Source organism: Rhinatrema bivittatum, chromosome 8, assembly GCF_901001135.1.
Source record: "Rhinatrema bivittatum chromosome 8, aRhiBiv1.1, whole genome shotgun sequence".
In the NCBI taxonomy this organism is placed as follows: domain Eukaryota; kingdom Metazoa; phylum Chordata; class Amphibia; order Gymnophiona; family Rhinatrematidae; genus Rhinatrema; species Rhinatrema bivittatum.
Genome location: NC_042622.1, coordinates 72,276,466 through 72,297,801, shown reverse-complemented (window position 1 = coordinate 72,297,801; position 21,336 = coordinate 72,276,466). Strand labels below are relative to the sequence as shown.

The window sequence follows — 21,336 nt, the reverse complement described above, 5'->3', positions numbered from 1 at the left end:
CATTAACTGATTAGCCTTGAAGCTTTTGGTGCAACTGCAATTGCTCTCCACTTCATTGGTGGGGGGATGAGGGGAGAGAAAGGGAAATTGGATTCAGAAGACAGCTAATGTTGGGCTCTGACTTTTACAATCTGGGGAACTGATACGCGGACATCAGGGAAAAAGCATAGGACTGCTTTTATAGCCAAGACCAAAAGCAAAGCATGTTCAAGCAAAATGTCTGACTGAAAATATTACTACCCTAAACAGAGACATAGGGGTAACTTGCACGGAGCGGCGGTTACTGCCCTAAACAGAAACATAGGGGTAACCAGCACGGAGCGGCGGTTACTACCTTATGAAACTTGCTAGGCAGACTGGATGGACCATTTCGTCTTTCTCTGCTGCTGTTACTATGTAATCTGACAAATAAAAATGCCAACTTTTATGAAACTTGCACACAAGAAAAGTTGTACATTTTTGTTGTAACATACCAGCCCTGAAGCAGAAAGGACTTTATAGCAGGGTTCTCATCTCTTTTTCTAGACATGTTTTTCAAACTAGGTCACATCCTGTTCCTGTGCCATGTCCCATTGTGACTTTCGCTGAGTGCATATATCTTCCCTCTGTACATTACCTCTTGCAATTCTCAGCACTGAATCAAACCACTGCACTGCCTGCCATGGCTATCAGTATTAAATTGCGCTCGTATTCTGCTGCAGAAATACCGATGCCTTGGACCTGGCCATCTTCTCTCCTCCGTGTCTGCTCGGTTGTAGCATAGAGAATGCAAAGTATTTGAAACCATTGATGCTGGAACAAGGACAAGGGGGGTCACACTCCTCCCCTCACACTTTAAGGGACAACGAAATGGGGCTGGATCCCAGTGGTCCTCTCTCTTCCGATCCATGGTCTTCCCACCTTCTGGCCAGTAGAAGGAAAGCAATACTTCTTACCCACCAGTTACTGCCTTTACCACAATGTTTTTAGTTTCTCAGTTTGAACTGCAGCAGTAGGACCAGCACAGTAGCAGTTGTAGCCAGCAGGAAGTGGGTATGAAGCCCTGGAAGAAATGAACCCAGGATCATCAGGTGGAGGGAGACAGGACCACTGGCCATCCAGCCGCTGGAAGGAGAGAAGGTGGGGAGAGACTTTTGCAGAGATTCTGGTGTCTTTGTTCCAAACTCGAAAATTATATCCTAAGAAACAGAAGATTTACAGTTGCAAAGTAATTGCAGCCCTTTGGAATATCATGCTGCAGATGATTTTATTTCCACTTAAGGTTTCCCCTGAGAATTTCTAATACATTTTTTATAGCCCTAAAATCCCCACAAGTGCCTTAAATAGCCATAAAATCAGTAAACATGCAGCAGTTTCATGGAGGGGAAGTGGTTTCGTCCTGTTCAAATCATAGGCAGGCAGGAAATGCAGACAGCAGTGAGGTAACTCGGAGCTGGCTCTATATCTGCGAGGCCACTAAGGGCAGCTGGCATTTGGTATCAGACTGTGTAGGACTTCCTGGAAGAGACAGCCTCTGGTCTGGGTCTCTGTAAGTACTGTGCTTCCTCAATGTCACTCTCACTGGCCAGCAGAGCGGGAGTGGCTTAGGTTAGTAAATTGCTGGGATGCTGCATCTTCACAGGACTGTAATACTGCTCTGCGGTTCCCAGCACAGTCAGGTTAATGTTGCGGCAATGGTTAGAATTAGAACATTAATAGATTGATTCCAATCATGACAGCAACATTAGCATGACTGTGCTCGAGCCCAGGAGAAGGGTTAGTGTTGGCTAGAACAAAGTTGATATTAAATTTGTTTGTTTAGGATGTGAGAGGCTTTATCCCAGTCCAGACCCTTTATGCCTCACTGTAACAGCGAAAGTAATTGTTACAGAGGAATTGAGGAGGGAAGGTCTGATGTGAGACTGCTGCTCAGAAAACATTGCATGCCCAGAGAGAAGATTTCACTCTGCCTTTTTCACTTCAACCTTTCGCTGTCTGCTATGCTGACTGTGCATTTCCAGCCGGGGGGAGGGGGGGTTCCTGTAATCTTACATTACATATTGGGTTACTCCTAAGTCATCTTGGGTACACTGAATCCCCCTGAATTGGCCTGGGTTGGGATCATATTGACCTGGAGCTCTGCTGGTTTCCCCTAATTTGTTTTCTTCCTTCTGGCCCAGCCCCAGGACTAACTCCTTTCCTCAGCTCAATTCAGGACTGGCTCTTATCTCTAAGGCCCATTTCCTTCAGTATCTTTGCTCTTTTTCTAGACATGGTGTTGAATTTCATGTTTGAGACGACTGAGGCAAAGCCTGCCTGCTATTCAGCTTATTTCTTCAAAACAGGAAATAGCACAAAGCATCTGAAGTATAAAGTTAAAGGAACACCATGATGCGGTTAACTAAAATGCCCACGATCTTCTTCCTCAGTTATATGTACAATACAGGGGCAATTTTCAAAATGATGCTGTTTTATTAGAAACAGGGAGAATCATATTCAGACACTGGGCAGCTAGCAAAGTTAGCTGAATAAACTTATTTGGCTAACTTAGCTGATATAGTCAGTGGCGTGCCAGTGCCACTGAATATACCCAGCTGTGTTAAAGTTAGCCAGATAGTCGCAGTTCTGTATCATCTGCACTAGCTGTTGTATAGCTGGTACATGACACTGGTTCATTTACAAAGAATGTATCCTGATTCTGATGGCCTACGCTGGAGAAACTGCAGGGCTGATGGATCGTTCTTTCACATTTGGTAGACCTGCCCAGCCATTCAAAAATTTTGGGACAGGTGTTTACAAGATATCCTGGAAGATCACATAGCAGAGGACCCTACATTTCTCTTGTTAAACAAACATACCGAGAAAAGATTTGCCTTTTCACAAGACAAGACTGTTTATTTTGGGGATGATAGCTGCTAGCAGTTCACTGGCGGCGTGGGGGAGAAAGGTCGAGGTGCCTCTGCTACAGACAGCACGCACTAAACTAATGACCATACAGTACAGAGAAAAGCTAGCAGCTTTGAGGAATGATAGAATTCCTAGCTCCCATGAGATGTGGGACCCTTTTCAATCCTGGCTGGATAAGAATAAGTCTTAAAGGGGATTTATGGGGTTTAACTTGGATCTATTGCCATATGAGGACATGTATGGGCATTGGTGTCCTGTTGATTGGAGGTCACTATTCGTTACTTGTTATTAGTTATTCTTTATTAAGACCTGGTACTGTGGGGGGGGGGGGGTATTTTCTTTTCTGGGATGCTGCTGCTGCTGCTGCTGTTTTGGATCTGTCCAGATGTTTAGTACTTGACTAAAGAAAAAAATAAATAAAAATCCAGATAAATGTAGCTGGTTAAGTGTAGGATTCCTCCTGGTAATTTCCTTAATGTGAGCATGCTTTAAAATACACCGGCTTTGTCGTGTAAATCCTGATATACATGAGTAAGTCTACTGTATTTACATGTGTAAAATATATGTGTGTATATTTTTTAAATAGGTAGGAAAAATACATGCATTCAATATGTGGTTTGAATTCCTTGCATATAGTTGCGCATAAGCCTACATATCTGCATATAAAGATATGTGGTTTTTATAATACGTGCATATCTGATATGAGTGTAGCTATATACTTGCACCTATGCTGCCACGCGCAGCTATTTCAAACTTGTCCTCCCTATTTATTGAATGAGTAAGGATTCCTTGTTTTTAGTTGGCTTTATGTATTTTTTGCTATCTTTTATTTACTATTTCTATAACATGAGTAGTTTAAGGCTTGTGTATTTTTATGGCTTTGTGTGTATTTATTTAAGATCTATAAAGCAGAAGTGGGAATAGTTCCAATTTTTTGTGTACATCTAAGTATTTCTTGTTTTAATTGATTAGAAAACCTCTACTTTCCAATTCGCCAGTTATTATCGTGGAAGGAAGGCCTCTTAGATTTTCTCCTCTCATTTGAGAGCTGGGCTTTCCTATTTGACTCTGCCTTTGATGTAAAGCCCCAGCTTCAAGCTGCAATTAAGTCTTTTTTTAAGCTTTGGGCTCTCCGTTCCTTGAAATATCTCCTACCTATTTCTGACTTCAGAATAATAGTGCAAGCACTCATCCTGACCACACTAGACTACTGCAACTCGTTATATGCAGGGCTGCCAAAGTAAGCATGACAGGGTCTTTTCAGTTACCACAAAATGCAGCCGCCCGGTTAATCACCTCTCTCCCACATTTTGCCGACGTCACTGTCGAGTACCGGATTCTGTTCAAGCTGATGACCCTTGTACTTAAAGCCCTGTACTCTGCCGTTCCAGCTTTTCTGACTAGTAAACTGGTGAGTTATGGTTCAGGGGAGAGGGTTTTATCCAGGTTTTGGTTTGTTTAATGCTTATTTCAGTTGTTCATTTGGCAACATTAAATAAACATTCAGAGATTCATATTTAGATGCATTTAGCAGGATAACTTGCACATTGACTAAATGCTGACTTTTCAAATATTTTGGACACTCTCATTATTCAGCTACAATTTCACCAGATAAAGTAGGAGCATTCTGGAGACATTTCTGGGAGGAGTAGGAATACCCGGATGCATTATCTGGCTAACTCGGCTATTCAGAGTTTACTGATAAAACACACAGGTCGATACTGTAACGTGCGGTTGAAGATTTCCCGTCTGTAACGTGCTGGGAGCGCACAATTCGGACGCGTAAGGCGATCCAGCGATACAGTCTCCAGTTTCACGCGTCCTTAGCGCTTCTTAAAACAGACGCATAACCCTTTCCGCACGCAGCATGTATATGATATGTAAATGAACGAATTAGCTGTATAATGAAGGAATTAGCTATTCCCCTCCGATACTGTGACGCGCGCTCCGATTATCTCCTTTGTAACCCGCTATTTTGCCGCGTCCTTAACCTGTTAGTTTACCGCCTACCCTCTACTTGGTGTTAGTGTGGTGTTTGAAAATTAAAACGGGAATAAAGTGTAAAAAATGGGGGTAAAACCAAAGGGAGTAAAGTGTAAAAAACCAAGGGCGACCTCCATATTAACATTGCAGCGTAAGTTGTTTATATATATGTATAAATACCTGTCACTTTCCTGTCACTTTCCGAATCCCCCAGGCGTGCGGTCATCGAGGTGGCGGTGGGAGCCGGCGGGCGGATGGGCGCTCGTTCATCCAGGCGGTGGCGGTGGTGGGAGCCGGCGGACGGGTGGGCGCGTGTTCGATCCAGGCTGCGGGCGGGTGGGCGTGCATTCATCCAGGCCCCCGCCGGCAGTGAATGAATGCCCGTGCGATTTCGGCGTTCAAGGCGGCCGGGTGGGCGTGCATTCATCCAGGCAGAGGGATGTGTCGAAATGAGCCCTCAGATTAGCTAAACCTTATTGGTAGCTAACTTGTTCTTCTGGATTGACTTTGACCTGACTAATTGTCCAGATAAGACCTTCTTCATGTAAGACAATTCCTAGGGCAGTGCTCAACCAAAAAGGAGGACCTGAAACCAAAAATGATCCCCAAAACCGAGACATGGAGAAATTTTGAAGACCCTCTCAGAAGGAAATATGCTGATATGCTTCTGTTATGAACACTAAAAAATTTTCTGTGTTCTCACAGTTAAAAGAGCTTGAACCAGTGACATGCTAGGGTGAGAGGCAGTTAAGCCTCTGATCCACCTGGTAGCTCTACTATCACAGATCTAGAGCCCCTGTAACTGATATAGAGGCCCCCATTCTGAAGTGAGGAACCCTCAAAACTTTGTTGACTTGCATCGGATCCAAAATAGGTCAAAAGTTTCCTTTTTTTTTTTAAACCACTTAATAGATGGAATATCAACATTGATCCCATTGCAGCAGAGGCACCAGAACTAGTGCTCCAATGTTTAGCAGACAACTGAGCACAACCCAAAATGTCTCTTGCATCAGAGAAGAAAAAAAAGGAGAAACCATAAAAGCATCTGAGTTCAGACATGCAAACTCTAAGATTTAGCTGCTCTGAATGACCTCTAAGACCCACTGATCTGTTGCAATCTGAGCCCAAATCTGGAGAAATTCTAATAACCAATCGTTTATCCTTTGCTCCAGAGACTGGGACCCCCTACTCCTTCATTGGGAGCTTCAGGAAGTCCTATACTCTCAACATTTCTCTCTCTCATGAGACTTTGAAAGGGCAGAAATCTACCATATGACCCAGATCTTTGACATTCAAAGGCTTCTGGTGATCCTTGCTGTACATCCTCTGGGAGCCTGACTTTAGATTCTCCCCAGGCTGTGACTCACCTCTTTAGGTCCTCACCAAATAGAAGCCTGCCCTTGAAGGGAAGCTTTTATCAGCTGACTCATAGAAGTTGAATCTGCAGACCAACTTCGCAGCCACACAAATGCCTGGCCATTGTACTAGTAGCCACTTTGAATTGTTAAACCCCCTGCTTGTTACAGATCCAAATGTATAATATCGCACCCAACCTATACACTTTCCTCTCTCCCTCACTTATTAACCCAGGCCTATATGAAACAACAATGTGTATGTAGTATCTTTGCTGTATGTAATGAGCCTTACAAGTAATAACTATTATATGTAATCAACTTACACTACATGATAAGATGCTGTGATGATGTTTATACAACATGTTTCATGATTCTGTAAACCATTCTGATGGTGAAACCGAATGACGGTATACAAAACACATTAAATAAATAAATAAAATAACTAAATAAATACTTCTAGGCAAGCTATGAACTCATCTGCTTAAAAGCTGCTCCGAATTCCAGTTGCACTGTCTGCTCCAGGTTTGAAATGTTGCTTTCCTGCAAAATCTCCTGCATAAGATGAGACAAGCTCAAACAGCTTTAGACACAACACAGTTGCATGCTGCCACTTGAAGAGACACACTAGTCACCTCAAATGTCTGCCTGAGAACTGCTTCTATTCTTTCCCATCCTGTGCACCACGCTCCACAGGGATCATGATTCACAAGCCAGCGCATTCACCTCAGGAAAACTTTGTTTTCTGCTTCTTGGGAAATAAGGGGAGACAGTCTTGCCTTTTTTTTTTCTGGTGAGCAAACCTTTTGTAACTTGGCTTCAAGAGAATCCCATTCCAAAAGAAGCAACAAAATCCCTGACTGATCCGAGCAACGGAAAACCCTCTCTGGCCTCTAAATACGAGTCCATGTGGGATCTTCTGAGGTCTTAGGACCTTCCTCCATTGTTCCCTCAGAAATGTTTGCACTCACAAGGAATGGGAAATTAAGGAGAACAGCTCTTCACCAGACCACAGCAGAACTGTCTTCCCCTTCAGGGGAACACTAGGCAATCCTCCAACTCTCCCCCACTGACTCTGCTTTAAGCCACTTAGGGCCAGGGAGAATCACTGACTTAAAGGACCTTTTTTTTTTTTTTTTTTTTGATCCTACCTTTTCATCCTCTTAACAACTGAAATCTCAGAGTTGCTTCTCTGGGAAAACAAAATCCCAGGATAAAGAATTTAGGCTGTACTCTGCCCCAAAGAGAACGCCTGCTGCAGACCTCTTAAAAAGGTGTGAGGACACCATGACAGGCTGCAGAGAAGATGGGACATCAGGGAGAGTAAACCGCCAATATTAAAACCAGCAGCTAATGTGGCCCCCAGAGGAACAGGCAGCAGGCTCCTGCCCCGCAGGATCCCAAGGTAGAAGGCCTAGTTCAAACCTCTTGCTGCGCATACACAGCAGCTGCCAGACTGGCCGCACAGCTGGCAGGAACCAACTGCACTACCAGGCTCGCCAGAACAGTCCCCCTCTAGAACAGAGATCTCCTTTTGCTCCCCGAAATCTTCTCTCTCTGCACAGCTGTGATTCAACAGACCTCCTCCCCCTTCTTCTGTCTTGTACGCTCCACCGGAGAGGACACAGCCCTTTCACCATGTAAAACAAACTTCCAGGATGTGAAAAAGAGAAGCTTGCTTTATTTTTTTTTTTTCACTGCGACGATGCAGTCTAAAGCACTGTTAATTAAACAACACTGAGCCTCCAGATAGGAAACGCCATGCTGTGCAGAAATCTTGCTTGGTTTCCCTTTTTTTTTTTTTTTTTTTTACACTTTATGAAAATTAATGGAGAGACATCAACCCAGGTTTCTTCTCCCACCCCCACCCCACCCTTTTTTTTTTTTTTTTTTGCAGAGGTTCAGTCAGAAGAGTGGGAAGGGAGGGGGGCAGGGAATGACAAGAAACAGGGCAACACAGAATGAAACATGAGCCCAAATCAAACCCTTGGAAGCCCCTGGTCTAAGGCCATGCTCAAGGCTTTCACCGCAGGAGCTGCGCTTTCATTCTAATCGTTTTTGAACAGCCTAAGTAGGTCTCATCTCAGAGCATGGGACATGCCCTCCTACCATCTGCTGGAGACAGAGAAGGCTGGCAGGCTGAGGACAGCATAGGAACCTATGTAAGGTGACATCAGCAAGCCTGTTACTCTGCCTCCATCTGCTGTTTGGTGAACATAACCCATACATTTGGACTGGTCTGGCTGGATGAAGAGGAAATGCTCACTTACATCCCTATTAATTGCTTAAATTCCCATTTTTTAGATAATGTTTTAGTTGCATAAAATCAAAGAAACATAGAAATGACAGCAGAAGAAGACCAAACGGTCCATCCAGTATGCCCAGCAAGCTTTCACACTTTTTTTTTTTTTTCATACTTATGTTACTCTTATCCCTTGTAAGTAACTTTTTGGTTCTATTTCCCTTCCACCTCTGCCATTGATGTAGTTAGCAGTGCTGGAGCTGCATCTAAGTGAAGTATCTAGCTAATTTTGCAGGCCGATACAGAAAAACGCGTGGGAGAGCTGGCGAGCGCCCGCTCTCCCTGCGCGCGCACAGGCCACACTCCTGGGCGCGCGATTCAGGAGGGTGGCCTATGAAAATTAGGCCCCGTGGTAAAAGGAGGCGCTAGGGACACTAGCACGTCCCTAGCGCCTCCTTTTTTACAGTTATAGCGCGGTTTTGCCATATCCCAATCATGAGATTGCGTGAACCACGTCTCCGTGACAGCAACAATGTCCAAGTCCGCCTCGACCATTAGGGCTTGCAGATCTGGGATTTTATTGCCCAAACTATGAGCATTTGTGCTCATAGCTTTCCAGCTTTCCTTGTTCAGGTTACTGCTGTTCCTGGACTCCTTTTGTGACCTCTTTTTAATTGAGTTTTGTTATGCACTTTTCCCTTTCCCTTTGCATTTGTGCAAAGGAAAAGATTAGTGCCTCTGATGACAGATTCATCCAGCACAATGAGCTTTTTCCTTTGGTTATTGATCTGGAATTTCTGTATGCATTGGGTTTCTTCTCTCTTCTCAGTTAACACTTCACTATTTTTCTCAAGAACTTCTTCAGTATTTAATACAGAGAAGGCACTTGTTGCACTTGATGTAGTGTATGTCTCTGCATCACAGGTCTAATTCTACCAGAGCCCACTGTAATCTTGTTGTTTATTGAGTTCCTTCGTGCCCTGTGTGAGTGGGGGGGGGGGGGGGGTTAGACTTGTGGACTACACAGCTGTCAAGAACGGGTGCCTGTGGGTCACAGGTCTTATCCTACCTGAGCCCACTGTAAATCTCATTTTCCTTGACTTTTTTGTTTTTTTTTGTGGTAATGGGGAATTAATTCCTGAATAATGTAAAGTGGGTGAAACTTTCTTCATTGAAACTAATTTAGCTTTAACTTCAGCCAGTTCCTTTTCCAAGGAAGAGAGTTCTGAACAAATGGGGCAAGCCCTAAGTTTCCAGAAGATTTCCCTCAGAATAAAGGCTCCACAATAGTTACATTGGATTGTCCTCATTTTGGTAATTTATTTGATGGTTAACACCTAAGGAAATACCAATTTACTAATTTATCTTGTTGCCAATTATGAATTTAGGCAGACTATCAGGCTGATACAGTACAGTGCGCTGTTAACCCGCGTTTGGACTCGTCCAACCCCCCCCCCCCCCACCCCCGAAACTCATAGCGCCCGCAACATGCAAATGCATGTTGATGGCCCTATTAGTTATTCCCGCGCGATTCAGTTTGTAAAATATGCAGCGAAGCCACACATTTTACTTTCAGAAATTAACGCCTACCCAAAGGTCGGCGTTAATTTCTGCTGGCACCGGGAAAGTGCACAGAAAAGCAGTAAAAACTGCTTTTCTGTATACCCTCAGACTTATTTATGTATTTATTTATTTAGTTTCTTTTTTATACCGAAGTATAACAGAATGCCTTCACTCCGGTTTACAGATACAAACAACATTATACATAAAACGTGTTCATAACGCATATAAATGTGGATAACAATTAACATTTCAGCAAAAGCAGAGAACGACATACGAATCGGACTTGCTGAGATTTAACAAGAGATGTTAGTTAATTAGGGAAAATATTTTAGGAATAACATTGCAGGGTGTGTTAGAGCAATTTATTCAAAGGTGAGCAGGTTAGGAGTAAAAGGAAAAGGAAAGGTTCAAGGGAAATAGAGGAGTAAAAAATAAATATTAATATAAGATTGGATGAGAAAAGATATGGTATAATAGGTAAGAAGGGGTGAGGAGGATTTAAAAGCATGGTTGTTACTGGGAGTGAGTCTTAAGATAATATTGGTTTATCCAACTTCGTTTGTGAAAGATTGTCTAAATAACCATGTTTTAAGTTCTTTTTTGAAGGATTTGGAGTCCCTGATTGAACTTAGGTAGATTGGTAGAGAGTTCCGTTCTTTAGGTCCGGCAATAGAGAAGGCTCTATTCCTGGTGTTGGATAGTTTAGCAGAGGTAACGGGGGGGTATGATTAGTTGCAATTTGCCAGTAATTCTTGTAGTGCGTGGAGTTTTGTGCAGTTGAATCATGTGATCAAGGGAGGAGTTGTCAACTTTGTAGATTTCATTATGTAGAGTAGTTAATGTCTTGTACTTGATCCTTTGTGTGATCGGTAGCCAATGGATATTCATCAAAATTGGGGAGATGTGTTCATATTTCTTCTTGCCGGTAAGAATTCGTGCAGCGGCATTTTGCAGTAACTGTAAAGGTTTTAGTGTAGATTTGGGGAGGCCGATGAAAATCGCATTGCAATAATCAAGACTTGAGAATATGAGTGATTGCAGAACTGTTCTGAAATCATACGGGTGTAATAATGGTTTAATTAAGTCGGAGGTCTCAAAAGTTAAAAATAATTAAAAATAAAAAATTTTAAATCGGCCCGCAGCTCGCAGGTTGAAAACCAGACGCTCAATTTTGCCGGCGTCCAGATTTCCAAACCCATGGCTGTCAGCGGGTTTGAGAACAGACGCCGGCAAAATTGAGCTTCGGCTGTCAAACTTGCTGACAGCCGCCGCTCCTGTCAAAAAAGAGGCGCTAGGGACGCGCTAGTGTCCCTAGCGCCTCTTTTTACTGCGGGCCCCCATTTGCATGTGGGCCGATACTAAATCGCGCGCACAAGCTCGCCCGCTCTCCCGCGATGTTTACTGTATCGGTCCGTATATTAGAAAAACAAACCTAGTGGTGGGTGGGCAGAGGGTGGGAGGGAGGTAAACAGTTAACCCCTGGTCAAGCTAGGTACAACAGGACACTTCTGGAAGTTTATTTTGTCCTTTGTTTTAAATTGTTTACCCAGCTCTTTGTGTCCCAATATTCATATCTAAACAGAGATTATTAGTGACAGCTAAATCTAAATAAGAGAGAGATTCTATCAGATAAAAAAAGCTATAATGGTTTTTTTGGTTTAGGTTTTTTTTTAATCTTGAACTCAACAGCAGAGAAACCCAAAAAGCAACTTAATATACACTGTTTATATCTGACTATAATGAAATGAAATCACAGACAGCAATATATTATACACAGAAGCCTTCTACAATAATTTAAGTATTAAGCAGGAATGACTTAGCTGCCCAGGGAATAGTCAGCCTCCAAGCTGTGCATTGCTACCAATGGATGTGCTGGTTTTCAGAATTAACTTCCCCCCTAGTTCTGAGATATCCACACCCAAGCTAGGAACTCAGTAACTCAAATTTCTCCTGTATCCATTGAAAGTTAAATATATATCATATTTAAAATAGTTTGTTTAAGAATAACTAACTTTTTCTGTTCCCATCTTTTTTAAATGCATCCCCCTCCATCCAGGAGGAAAATTATTAGTATATTTTATAGGAAGCACAACGGAACATTTCTATTTGAATGTAATTGCTTTCTTTGATTATTCCACAGTTGCATAATATGGTTAGTAAATGGATTTTTTATTTCACTCATTTTAATATTACTCATAATTAGCCAGGGCACATAATCAATTAGTGTCCTTCAAAATGTTTTGTATTTTAAGTATTAGGCAGTTCATTTTCCAGCTCTTTGAATTTATTTCAGCTGTCCTGAGACTTGATGGGATCACTGATGATAATCTGCCTGCTGCTGACTCTGGAGCAAAGATAAGCCATTTCCTGTGACTGATTCCTGTAAAAGTCCTTGGCTGCATATTATTTCTTGCCACCCACTTCTTCAGTGCCTGTCTGTCAAGACATCCTATTTCCATGCACGATGAAGCTGTAGAGACCAGAAGCAATAGGCATGCGGCAGGGCAGCATCCTGCCAGGGAGGCTCTGATGGGCATGGGCATCTGAGCAGACAAAAACCAATCCTGGAAAAGCCAAGCTCAGAGTGTGCTAAGCAGTGGGCTTCCTTCCAGTCATGTACTGCAAGTCCTCACTTTGCAAAACGATGCAGCGCAGGAAAAGGCTTGGACTTATCTCTGCCTTTGGCCTGATGTTGTTCCTGTGGAAAACCAGCCCATACACATGCACCGGGCATTTGACACTGCACTGTAGGGTTCGAGACACTGTCGCCAGCCTATGGAGAGCAGAGGGAGAGGGGCCAAGGAAGCCCTGCAACTGTGAGGTGTGCATTTCTCAGCAGAATGTGTCATCCTGGTTTGACGAACGCTATAACTCCACGATCGAGCCACTGCTGACTGCTGAGAACCAAGACATCCCTGTGCAAGTGCAGCACTGGTGGCTGGTATGTAACCCTCATTGCACTCCATAAAGAAGCATGCATGGGCACAAAAATATGGGACCTAGGACTGTAAATACTATATGAAAACACTGGGGGAGGGAGGGAATTGTGATGAGGGCAACAATCCTAAATAGAATGAATAGCATGGGGCCAATATTCTAAAACCTCTAAAATGGCTAACTTATCCGGGGGTATAGACATGTAAAAAAAGACAATATTTATAACTTTCATCAACTAGTCTTTATTATGAAACTATGTTACCGGACTTTAATGGCACTTTTATAGATAGTATTAATATATACAATCCCCATAAATCTATATGTGCCTTTCTGTAAACCGTTGTGATGGTGTGTAACTTAACGATGGTATAGAAAAGATTTTTAAATAAATAAATAAAATAAATAAATATAAATGCCTCACTTCCAGAGTTACTCTGTCAGAGTGTAAGCTACCAGTACTACTGTCAGAGATTCTTTGAATATCGGCCCCCATGTGTCACAAAATCGAGAAACTCTGATATCCCAGAATAAAATGTAATTGTTTCTGGGAAAATACCAACTATAATGGTTTCCAAAGTGCTTATAGCACATCTACAACCTGCCTCACAATACAATTCATACTTGAGGTCACAGTTCTAGCAGCTTGCATGTTCACACACTAAAGAAAGAGGGGAATATCTAACAAAAGCACAATTTCAAAATCAGGAACAATGAAAAAGACCCAGGGATTAAATCAAAACTATCTAAAAACTATACTGGGTTGCTTAGCCAATGTTTATGTTTGCATTTGTTTATATTTTATGACAGTTGACCAGATAGCCTTGGATAACTCCTAGAGGCCTATTTACTAACGGCCGATACAGTAAAATTCGCGGGAGAGCGGGCGAGCGCCCACTCTCCCGGTGCGCGCACAGACATAAGAACATAAGAAAATGCCATACTGGGTCAGACCAAGGGTCCATCAAGCCCAGCATCCTGTTTCCAACAGTGGCCAATCCAGGCCATAAGAACCTGGCAAGTACCCAAAAACTAAGTCTATTCCATGTTACCATTGCTAATGGCAGTGGCTATTCTCTAAGTGAACTTAATAGCAGGTAATGGACTTCTCCTCCAAGAACTTATCCAATCCTTTTTTAAACACAGCTATACTAACTGCACTAACCACATCCTCTCCTGTGTGCACGATTCAGTAAGTTAATTTATTTAAACTAGGGCCCGCGGTAAAAAGAGGCGCTAGGACACTAGAGTGTCCCTAGCGCCTCTTTTTGGACAGGAGCGGCGGCTGTCAGCGAGTTTGACAGCCGACGCTCAATTTTGCTGGCGTTGGTTCTCAAACCCGCTGACATCCACGGGTTCAGAAACTGGACGCTGGCAAAATTGAGCGTCCGGTTTTCAACCCGCGAGCCAAAGGCCCATTTAAAAAAAAAAATTTTAATTTTTAACTTTTCTTAACTTTTGGGACCTCCGACTTAATATCGCCATGATATTAAGTCAGAGGGTGCACAGAAAAGCAGTTTTTACTGCTTTTCTGTGCACTTCCCCGGCACCGGCAGAAATTAACGCCTACCTTTGGGTAGGCGCTAATTTCTTAAAGTAAAATGTGCGGCTTCCACTGGTCCAAGTTCAGATCCACTGAGGCACTCCACTGTTTACCCTTTTCTCCATGGAAAAGGGTAAACAGTGGAGTGCCCCAGGATCTGTACTTGGACCAGTGTTTTTCAATATATATATATAAATGATCTGGAAAGGAATACGACGAGTGAGGTTATCAAATTTGCAGATGATACAAAATTATTTAGAGTAGTTAAATCACAAGCGGATTATGAAACATTACAGGAGGACCTTGAAAGACTGGAAGATTGGGCATCCAAATGGCAGATGAAATTTAATGTGGACAAGTGCAAGGTGTTGCATATAGGGAAAAATAACCCTTGCTGTAGTTACACGATGTTAGGTTCCATATTAGGAACTACCACCCAGGAAAAAGAACCAGGCATCATAGTGGAGAATACTTTAAAATCGTCGGCTCAGTGTGCTGCAGCAGTCAAAAAAGCAAACAGAATGTTAGGAATTATTAGGAAGGGAATGATTAATAAAACGGAAAATGTCATAATGCCTCTGTATCGCTCCATGGTGAGATGGCACCTTGAATACTGTGTACAATTCTGATTGCCGCATCTCCAAAAAGATATAGTTGTGATGGAGAAGGTACAGAGAAGGGCAACCAAAATGATAAAGGGGATGGAACAGCTCCCCTATGAGGAAAGGCTGAAGATGTTAGGGCTGTTCAGCTTGGAGAAGAGACAGCTGAGGAGGGATATGATAGAGGTCTTTAAGATCATGAGAGGTCTTGAACGAGTAGATGTGAATCGGTTATTTACACTTTCGAATAATAGAAGGACTAGGGGGCATTCCATGAAGTTAGCAAGTAACACATTTAAGACTAATTATTTTTCACCTAATGCACAATAAAGCTCTGGAATTTGTTGCCAGAGAATGTGGTTAGTGCAGTTAGTGTAGCTGGGTTCAAAAAAGGTTTGGATAAGTTCTTGGAGGAGAAGTCCATTAATGGCTATTAATCAAGTTTACTTAGGGAATAGCCACTGCTATTAATTGCATCAGTAGCTTGGGATCTTCTTAGGGTTTGGGTAATTGCCAGGTTCTTGTGGCCTGGTTTGGCCTCTGTTGGATACAGGATGCTAGGCTTGATGGACCCTTGGTCTGACCCAGCATGGCAATTTCTTATGTTCTTAAAAGGCTGGAGTCAGTGAGGTTTTCTGCTCCAGCCTAGACGACTTTCCTCAGTCATCCTCACATTTTACTTACTGTATCGCGCGGGAATGACTAATAGGGCCATCAACATGCATTTGCATGTTGCGGGTGCTATTAGTCTCGGGGGGGTTGGACGCGTGTTTTCGACGCGCTATTACCCCTTACTGAATAAGGGGTAAAGCTAGCGCGTCAAACGTGCGTCCAAATGCCGGTTAACAGTGCGCTCCACTGGAGCGCACTGTACTGTATCGGCCTGTAAGCTGCTTAATACTCTGCAATAAAATGTGATAATGCATGGGATTTGGAAACAGCATGCAAAATTTGCAATTACCCTAAGTTTTCACACATTCTTTTCAGAGCCATAAAGGAGGAACATGGAATGCCCCCTAGAAGGACTAGGGGGCATTCCATGAAGTTAGCAAGTAACACATTTAAGACTAATCGGAGAAAATTCTTTTTCACTCAACGCACAATAAAGCTCTGGAATTTGTTGCCAGAGAAGGTAGTTAGTACAGTTAGTGTAGCTGGGTTCAAAAAAGGTTTGGATAAGTTCTTGGAGGAGAAGTCCATTAATGGCTATTAATCAAGTTTACTTAGGGAATAGCCACTGCAATTAATTGCATCAGTAGCATGGGTTCTTCTTAGTGTTTGGGTAATTGCCAGGTTCTTGTGGCCTGATTTTTGGCCTCTGTTGGAAACAGGATGCTGGGCTTGATGGACCCTTGGTCTGACCCAGCATGGCAATTTCTTATGTTCTTATGTTCTTAACATGGGCATGATAATGAGCTGCATCGCATGCAAATGCAAGCAAACCTGCTAATTATCATGCTGAGCAGTAGTGCAACTTGAAAAACAACTGTTTGCATTGCACCTTAAGAGGTGTAGTTAAATTTCCCCCAGGAGCTTTGCAAGCATGGAGGCAGGATTAAAGAGGCTGTAAAGTCCTGTAACATGACTACTCACCCCCTGCCAAAAATCCCCGATGGCCCATTGTGCCACATAATTACTCACTACCCCCTTCCTGGCCACGCTGTTCTTAAAAATTAAAAAAAAAAGTAACCAGCAATTAAGCCCCCATCTGTGGTCTTTAAATTCCAACCCCCTTCAAAAAAATGTAAACACCCTACCCCTAGAGGTTGTCCCCATGCTCTATCTTACCTGAAAGCCTTAGGTTCCATAAGGGGCAGGAGATATTCCTGCTTCCTTTGACCCCTCCAGTGCCATTCTACAAAAAGGTGCCGTGACCCTTGGCTCTTCTTTGGCAGGTCAGCCAATGCCATTGTGAAGGATGGTGCCAGAGGGGCAGGTGCAAGTGTGGGGACCACGCCTGTCCCTTGTGGCCCCTGGGGTTCTTGAGAAAGGTGGGGAGTTCTTGGGGGGGGGGGGGGGGGGGTTGGAGGCAACCTCCAAAGAGGACATGTTGAAATCTTTTGAAAGGGAGAGGGGGGTTTAAAGGCCAGGGCAGGGCTTAAATGTGGCTACTCTTATTATTATTATTATTAGGTACTAGGTTGAGGGAGTGCTCATTACTTCTGCAAACCACAAGGACGGTTTATAGAGGGGGGGGGGGGGGTTGGAAAGGCATTTTACAGGATTTCGTAGCCTCTTTAAGATGGTTTGCTTTCTAAATGGGCAGGTGGAGGATACGGCAAGAAAAGAGAATACAGTCATCTCACAAATACTTTTAGCATCCAGATGTGAAATACTGTAGCTGCTCGCTGGGAAATAAGCTTCTGCTCCCAGTACTTTTTGTATATATATAGATGACTGTGGGGGGTGTATCAAATGGAGAAATTGATTCGATACGGAGAAATACGTTTCAGGCATTTTTGAGGGTTTGCAAAAAGCTTGAAAATTGGAATAAGACTTTGTAATGTTGCAAAAGTGGATGGAGGGCTCTGAAGGAAGGATGGCGTTAGAGGTGGGGTTAGGAAGGCGACTGGAAAAGCAGATTATTGTACAAGCTGGTGGCTCTGTTGCTTTTGCCTCTGTACGGTATTTAAAAAATGTTAATAAAACTTACATTCAAAAGAAAATAAATAAATAAACGGTGAATAACTGTGGTACTTGAGTACTGAAGTTTAGTAAATCCCTCAGAGTTTTAGCCCATGGTAAAATGAAGCTTCCAGGGCTGTTTTACCATGGCTTAGCAAATAGACCCCAGGGACGGTAACTTTCAAACAGGCGCCTGAGCACGCGTATACACGTGTACGTGGGTGCGAACCCAGATACGCGGCAATTTTATAATATACGCACACACACACACACACACATGTATGTTATATAAATAACCCCTGGGTGCATATGTGTGCGCAGAATTGTGCAAGTGGGCACGCACAGCCGCGTAAAGTCAGATATGAGCATCGCCAGTGGGGGAAGTATTTATAACAAGCGCGCGTCCGTGCCTTGACCAGTTTCACCAGTTCATCCTTCAGTTCTTCCAGCCTAGAGCTAGGATCTTCAGACCCACCCCTGGTTCTTTAGCCTGCATGCCCCTCAGATCCATTAAACCACTCAAGAATGCCTGCTTATTTTTATTTTTAAACTTACGCCTCCTCCATAGCACAACTAAAACTATGCGGCACTGGGCCTGGGCACACGCCCACCGTGTAGGTATTTGCACGCACATCCCTTGGTCGTGCCCTGCCCACACCTCCTTTTTTATCCCATGCGCGATATGTACGCATCAGCATATGCGCGCGCATCCCCCACTTTATAAAATTGGGTGGACACGCATGCCTGGCTTTTAAAATTTACCTTATAAATTGTTTAGATTTAATGCATAGGTCTGTAGTCACCCATTAAGACATCTCACAGCACCAGCGTTTCATACTGGTGAAACCGTATAAAATCCACATAAACAGGGTTTTACGTGTGTCGTTTAGAAAAATAAGGATTAACATAAGAACATAAGAAAATGCCATACTGGGTCAGACCAAGGGTCCATCAAGCCCAGCCAGCATCCTGTTTCCAACAGTGGCCAATCCAGGCCATAGGAACCTGGCAAGTACTCAGGCATCTGCATCCTCCTCCTTATGTACTGAACAACTGTAAAGGTACACATGGCAAAAAGTAATATATACCCTCTATCAAGAGTACCTGGGAAATGTCCTATGCAAGGAGCAGACATATATGTTAATGTTGGCCTGGGGTTAACTGTGGGTATTTCATTCCCTCCACCACAAACCATGATGATCATAGCTCAGTCTATTCCTATGTTAGTCCCTCCACTGTCAATGGAGGGCTTACAGTAAGGATAAGCAGGCTGATACAGTAAAGCGCCCGCGGTTACCCTGCTTCTAACCCGCTTCTAATTCACAATTTGGCTGCGTACGTCCAACTCGCGATTCACTACCCCTTTAAACTCATCCTTACCGCTTCTTTAAATCAACCGGTAACCCTTTCCGCAGATGTAAACACTCCGATTAGCTATTCCCTCCCATACAGCAATGTGCGCCCCGATTATCTCCTTTTTAACCTGTAGTTTTGCCGCGCATTTAACCTGCTAACTTACCGCCTACCCTTACCCCTGCGTTAGTGTGGAGCGTCAGGTCAGAGAGACGAAATTTCATGGGCAAACGACCCCCTCACCCCCCGGGACCCTTACCCTGGCGTTAGTGTGGTGTGACAGCAATAGGCAGGCTCCGGTCAAAATCCACCCCCCCCTCCCGAAGCAGGGCGCAGGGCGAAAATCGGCTCGACATGTCATTAAAAGAAAAGTAAATAAAGTATAATAAAAGTAAACTTACTGCATGTGAATTTTCTTTGAACAGTCCTCTCTCCCCTCCTCCCGAGGCGCACACTGCGGCTCCCCTGCCTCCCGGCGGCGAAAGTGGTGGGCGAAAGCGTACGGGCGAAAGTGAATGAATGCACGCCCGTACGCGGTGGGAGTGCATTCCTTCACTCACCTTCGCCAGCGGGTGTGCATCCATCCAGCGGAGGAAGCCGACGGGCGTGCATTCATCCAGGCGGAGGGAGCCGGCGGCGAAAGCGGCTTCCAGCAGCCCCCGCCGGCAAAGGTGAATGAATGCACGCCTGTGCATGCAATTTGGTCGCACAAGGCGTGATGTCACGCCGTTTGGCGTCACGGCGTGTGACGTCGGCGTTCGCTAATGCACTGCCTTGAGCGCCCAAATTGCATTCATTCACCTTTGCCGGCGGGGGCTGCTGGAAGCCGCTTTGGCTCCCCTGCTGCCGCCGGCGAAGGTGAATGAATGCACGCCTGTGTGTGCAATTTGGGCGCTCAAGGCAGTGCATTAGCGAACTCCGACGTCACGCACCATGACGTCAAACGTCGTGACGTCACGCCTTGAGCTCCCAAATTGCATGCACAGGTGTGCATTCATTCACCGCCGGCGGGGGCTGCTGGAAGCCGCTTTCGCCACCGGCTCCCTCCGCTGGATGAATGCATGCCCGCCGGCTCCCTCAGCCTGAATGAATGCACACCCGCCGGCTCCCTCCGCTGGATGAATGCATGCCTGCCGGCGAAGGTGAGTGAATGAATGCACGCCTGCTGGCTCCCGCCGCATACGGGCGTGCATTCATTCGCTTTCGCCCGAACGCTTTCGCCCGAACGCTTTCGCCCGCCCACCCGTACGCTTTCGCCGCTGGCTGCCCCCGGGAGGCAGGGGAGCTGCAGTACGTGCCTCGGGAGGAGAGAGAGAGAGGACTGTTCAAAGAAAATTCACATGCAGTAAGTTTACTTTTATTACTCTTATTACACTTTATTCACTTTTGTTTTAATTTTCGCGCTGCCTTGCTTCGGGAGGGGGGGGGGGAGAGTACTCACAATCCCCCCCTGGTACCTGTCATTTCAAACGTTATTTGAAATGACATTTGAAATGACAGGTACCAGCACACCCAGGATACTGTATAGGCGCTGTATAGCGCTCTATACAGTAAAATGGATTGCGCAGGCCTAACGCTTCACGGACGCTTCTTGGACGCGGCTTGCATTTGCAAGCTATTTAAATACAGTATCAAGCGGTAGGTCATCCGAACTGTGCGTGCGGCAAACGTGGGTGCGCCCGGCCGTAACGCACCTCTTCCTACCGCTCCTTACTGTATCGGCCTGAAGGTAATGGAGAAAGGATTTGCATTAGGTAGCACAGGTAACTGCCTAGGCTGGCAAGCTACAAAGTGCAATAAACCACCCTCATGGGCCTCCATGACTGCTGCCTTTCATCCTTTCCACCTCCACACCTTCATGTAACTCCACCTTGCTCCCTCCAAGCAGCTGCCAGCACACTTAGTGCTTCCTCACATTACCAAAGCAGTGAGGTGTCCAAGGTCCTGCTGCTATTCACACACAACCTCACTCCTTTCCACTGAGGGCACTGTAAAAATTCAGTGGCTCACAGTCTCCGACTGTAGAGGGAGGGAGGGATATTGATGATGGAACCCAGGGCTGCCTCACCACTTTGGAAGAGTAAGGAAGCACTGGGAAAAGGGGCAATTAGAGAGAAAGAGATCACACAAGTGAGCAGCAGTGGATGGGATGTTGGGTGATGAATGTTGATGCCATCCAGGGCTGTAAAATTCCTTGCCCGGAGCAGAGAGTTTGCAGTATGAATAGGATAGGGAGTAGGTTCTAGATGTGGT

The 21,336-nt window shown here is 44.5% G+C and overlaps 1 protein-coding gene across 4 annotated transcripts in view; it reads left to right on the top strand.

The window, feature by feature from the left end:
* The window catches only part of LOC115097252 (CMP-N-acetylneuraminate-beta-galactosamide-alpha-2,3-sialyltransferase 2-like), a 70,342-nt gene that overhangs the window by 9,869 nt on the left and 39,137 nt on the right, over positions 1-21,336 (top strand). For 2 of the 4 annotated variants that reach the window (XM_029612902.1, XM_029612899.1), the window contains exon 2: positions 12,320-12,967. In XM_029612902.1, the coding sequence (XP_029468762.1) occupies positions 12,641-12,967 (327 nt within the window). In that variant the 5' untranslated portion in view covers positions 12,320-12,640. Of the gene's footprint in view, positions 1-1,459; positions 1,529-4,200; positions 4,298-12,319; positions 12,968-21,336 lie in introns of those variants that run through there. The other 2 variants (XM_029612900.1, XM_029612901.1) reach the window with 2 other exon arrangements.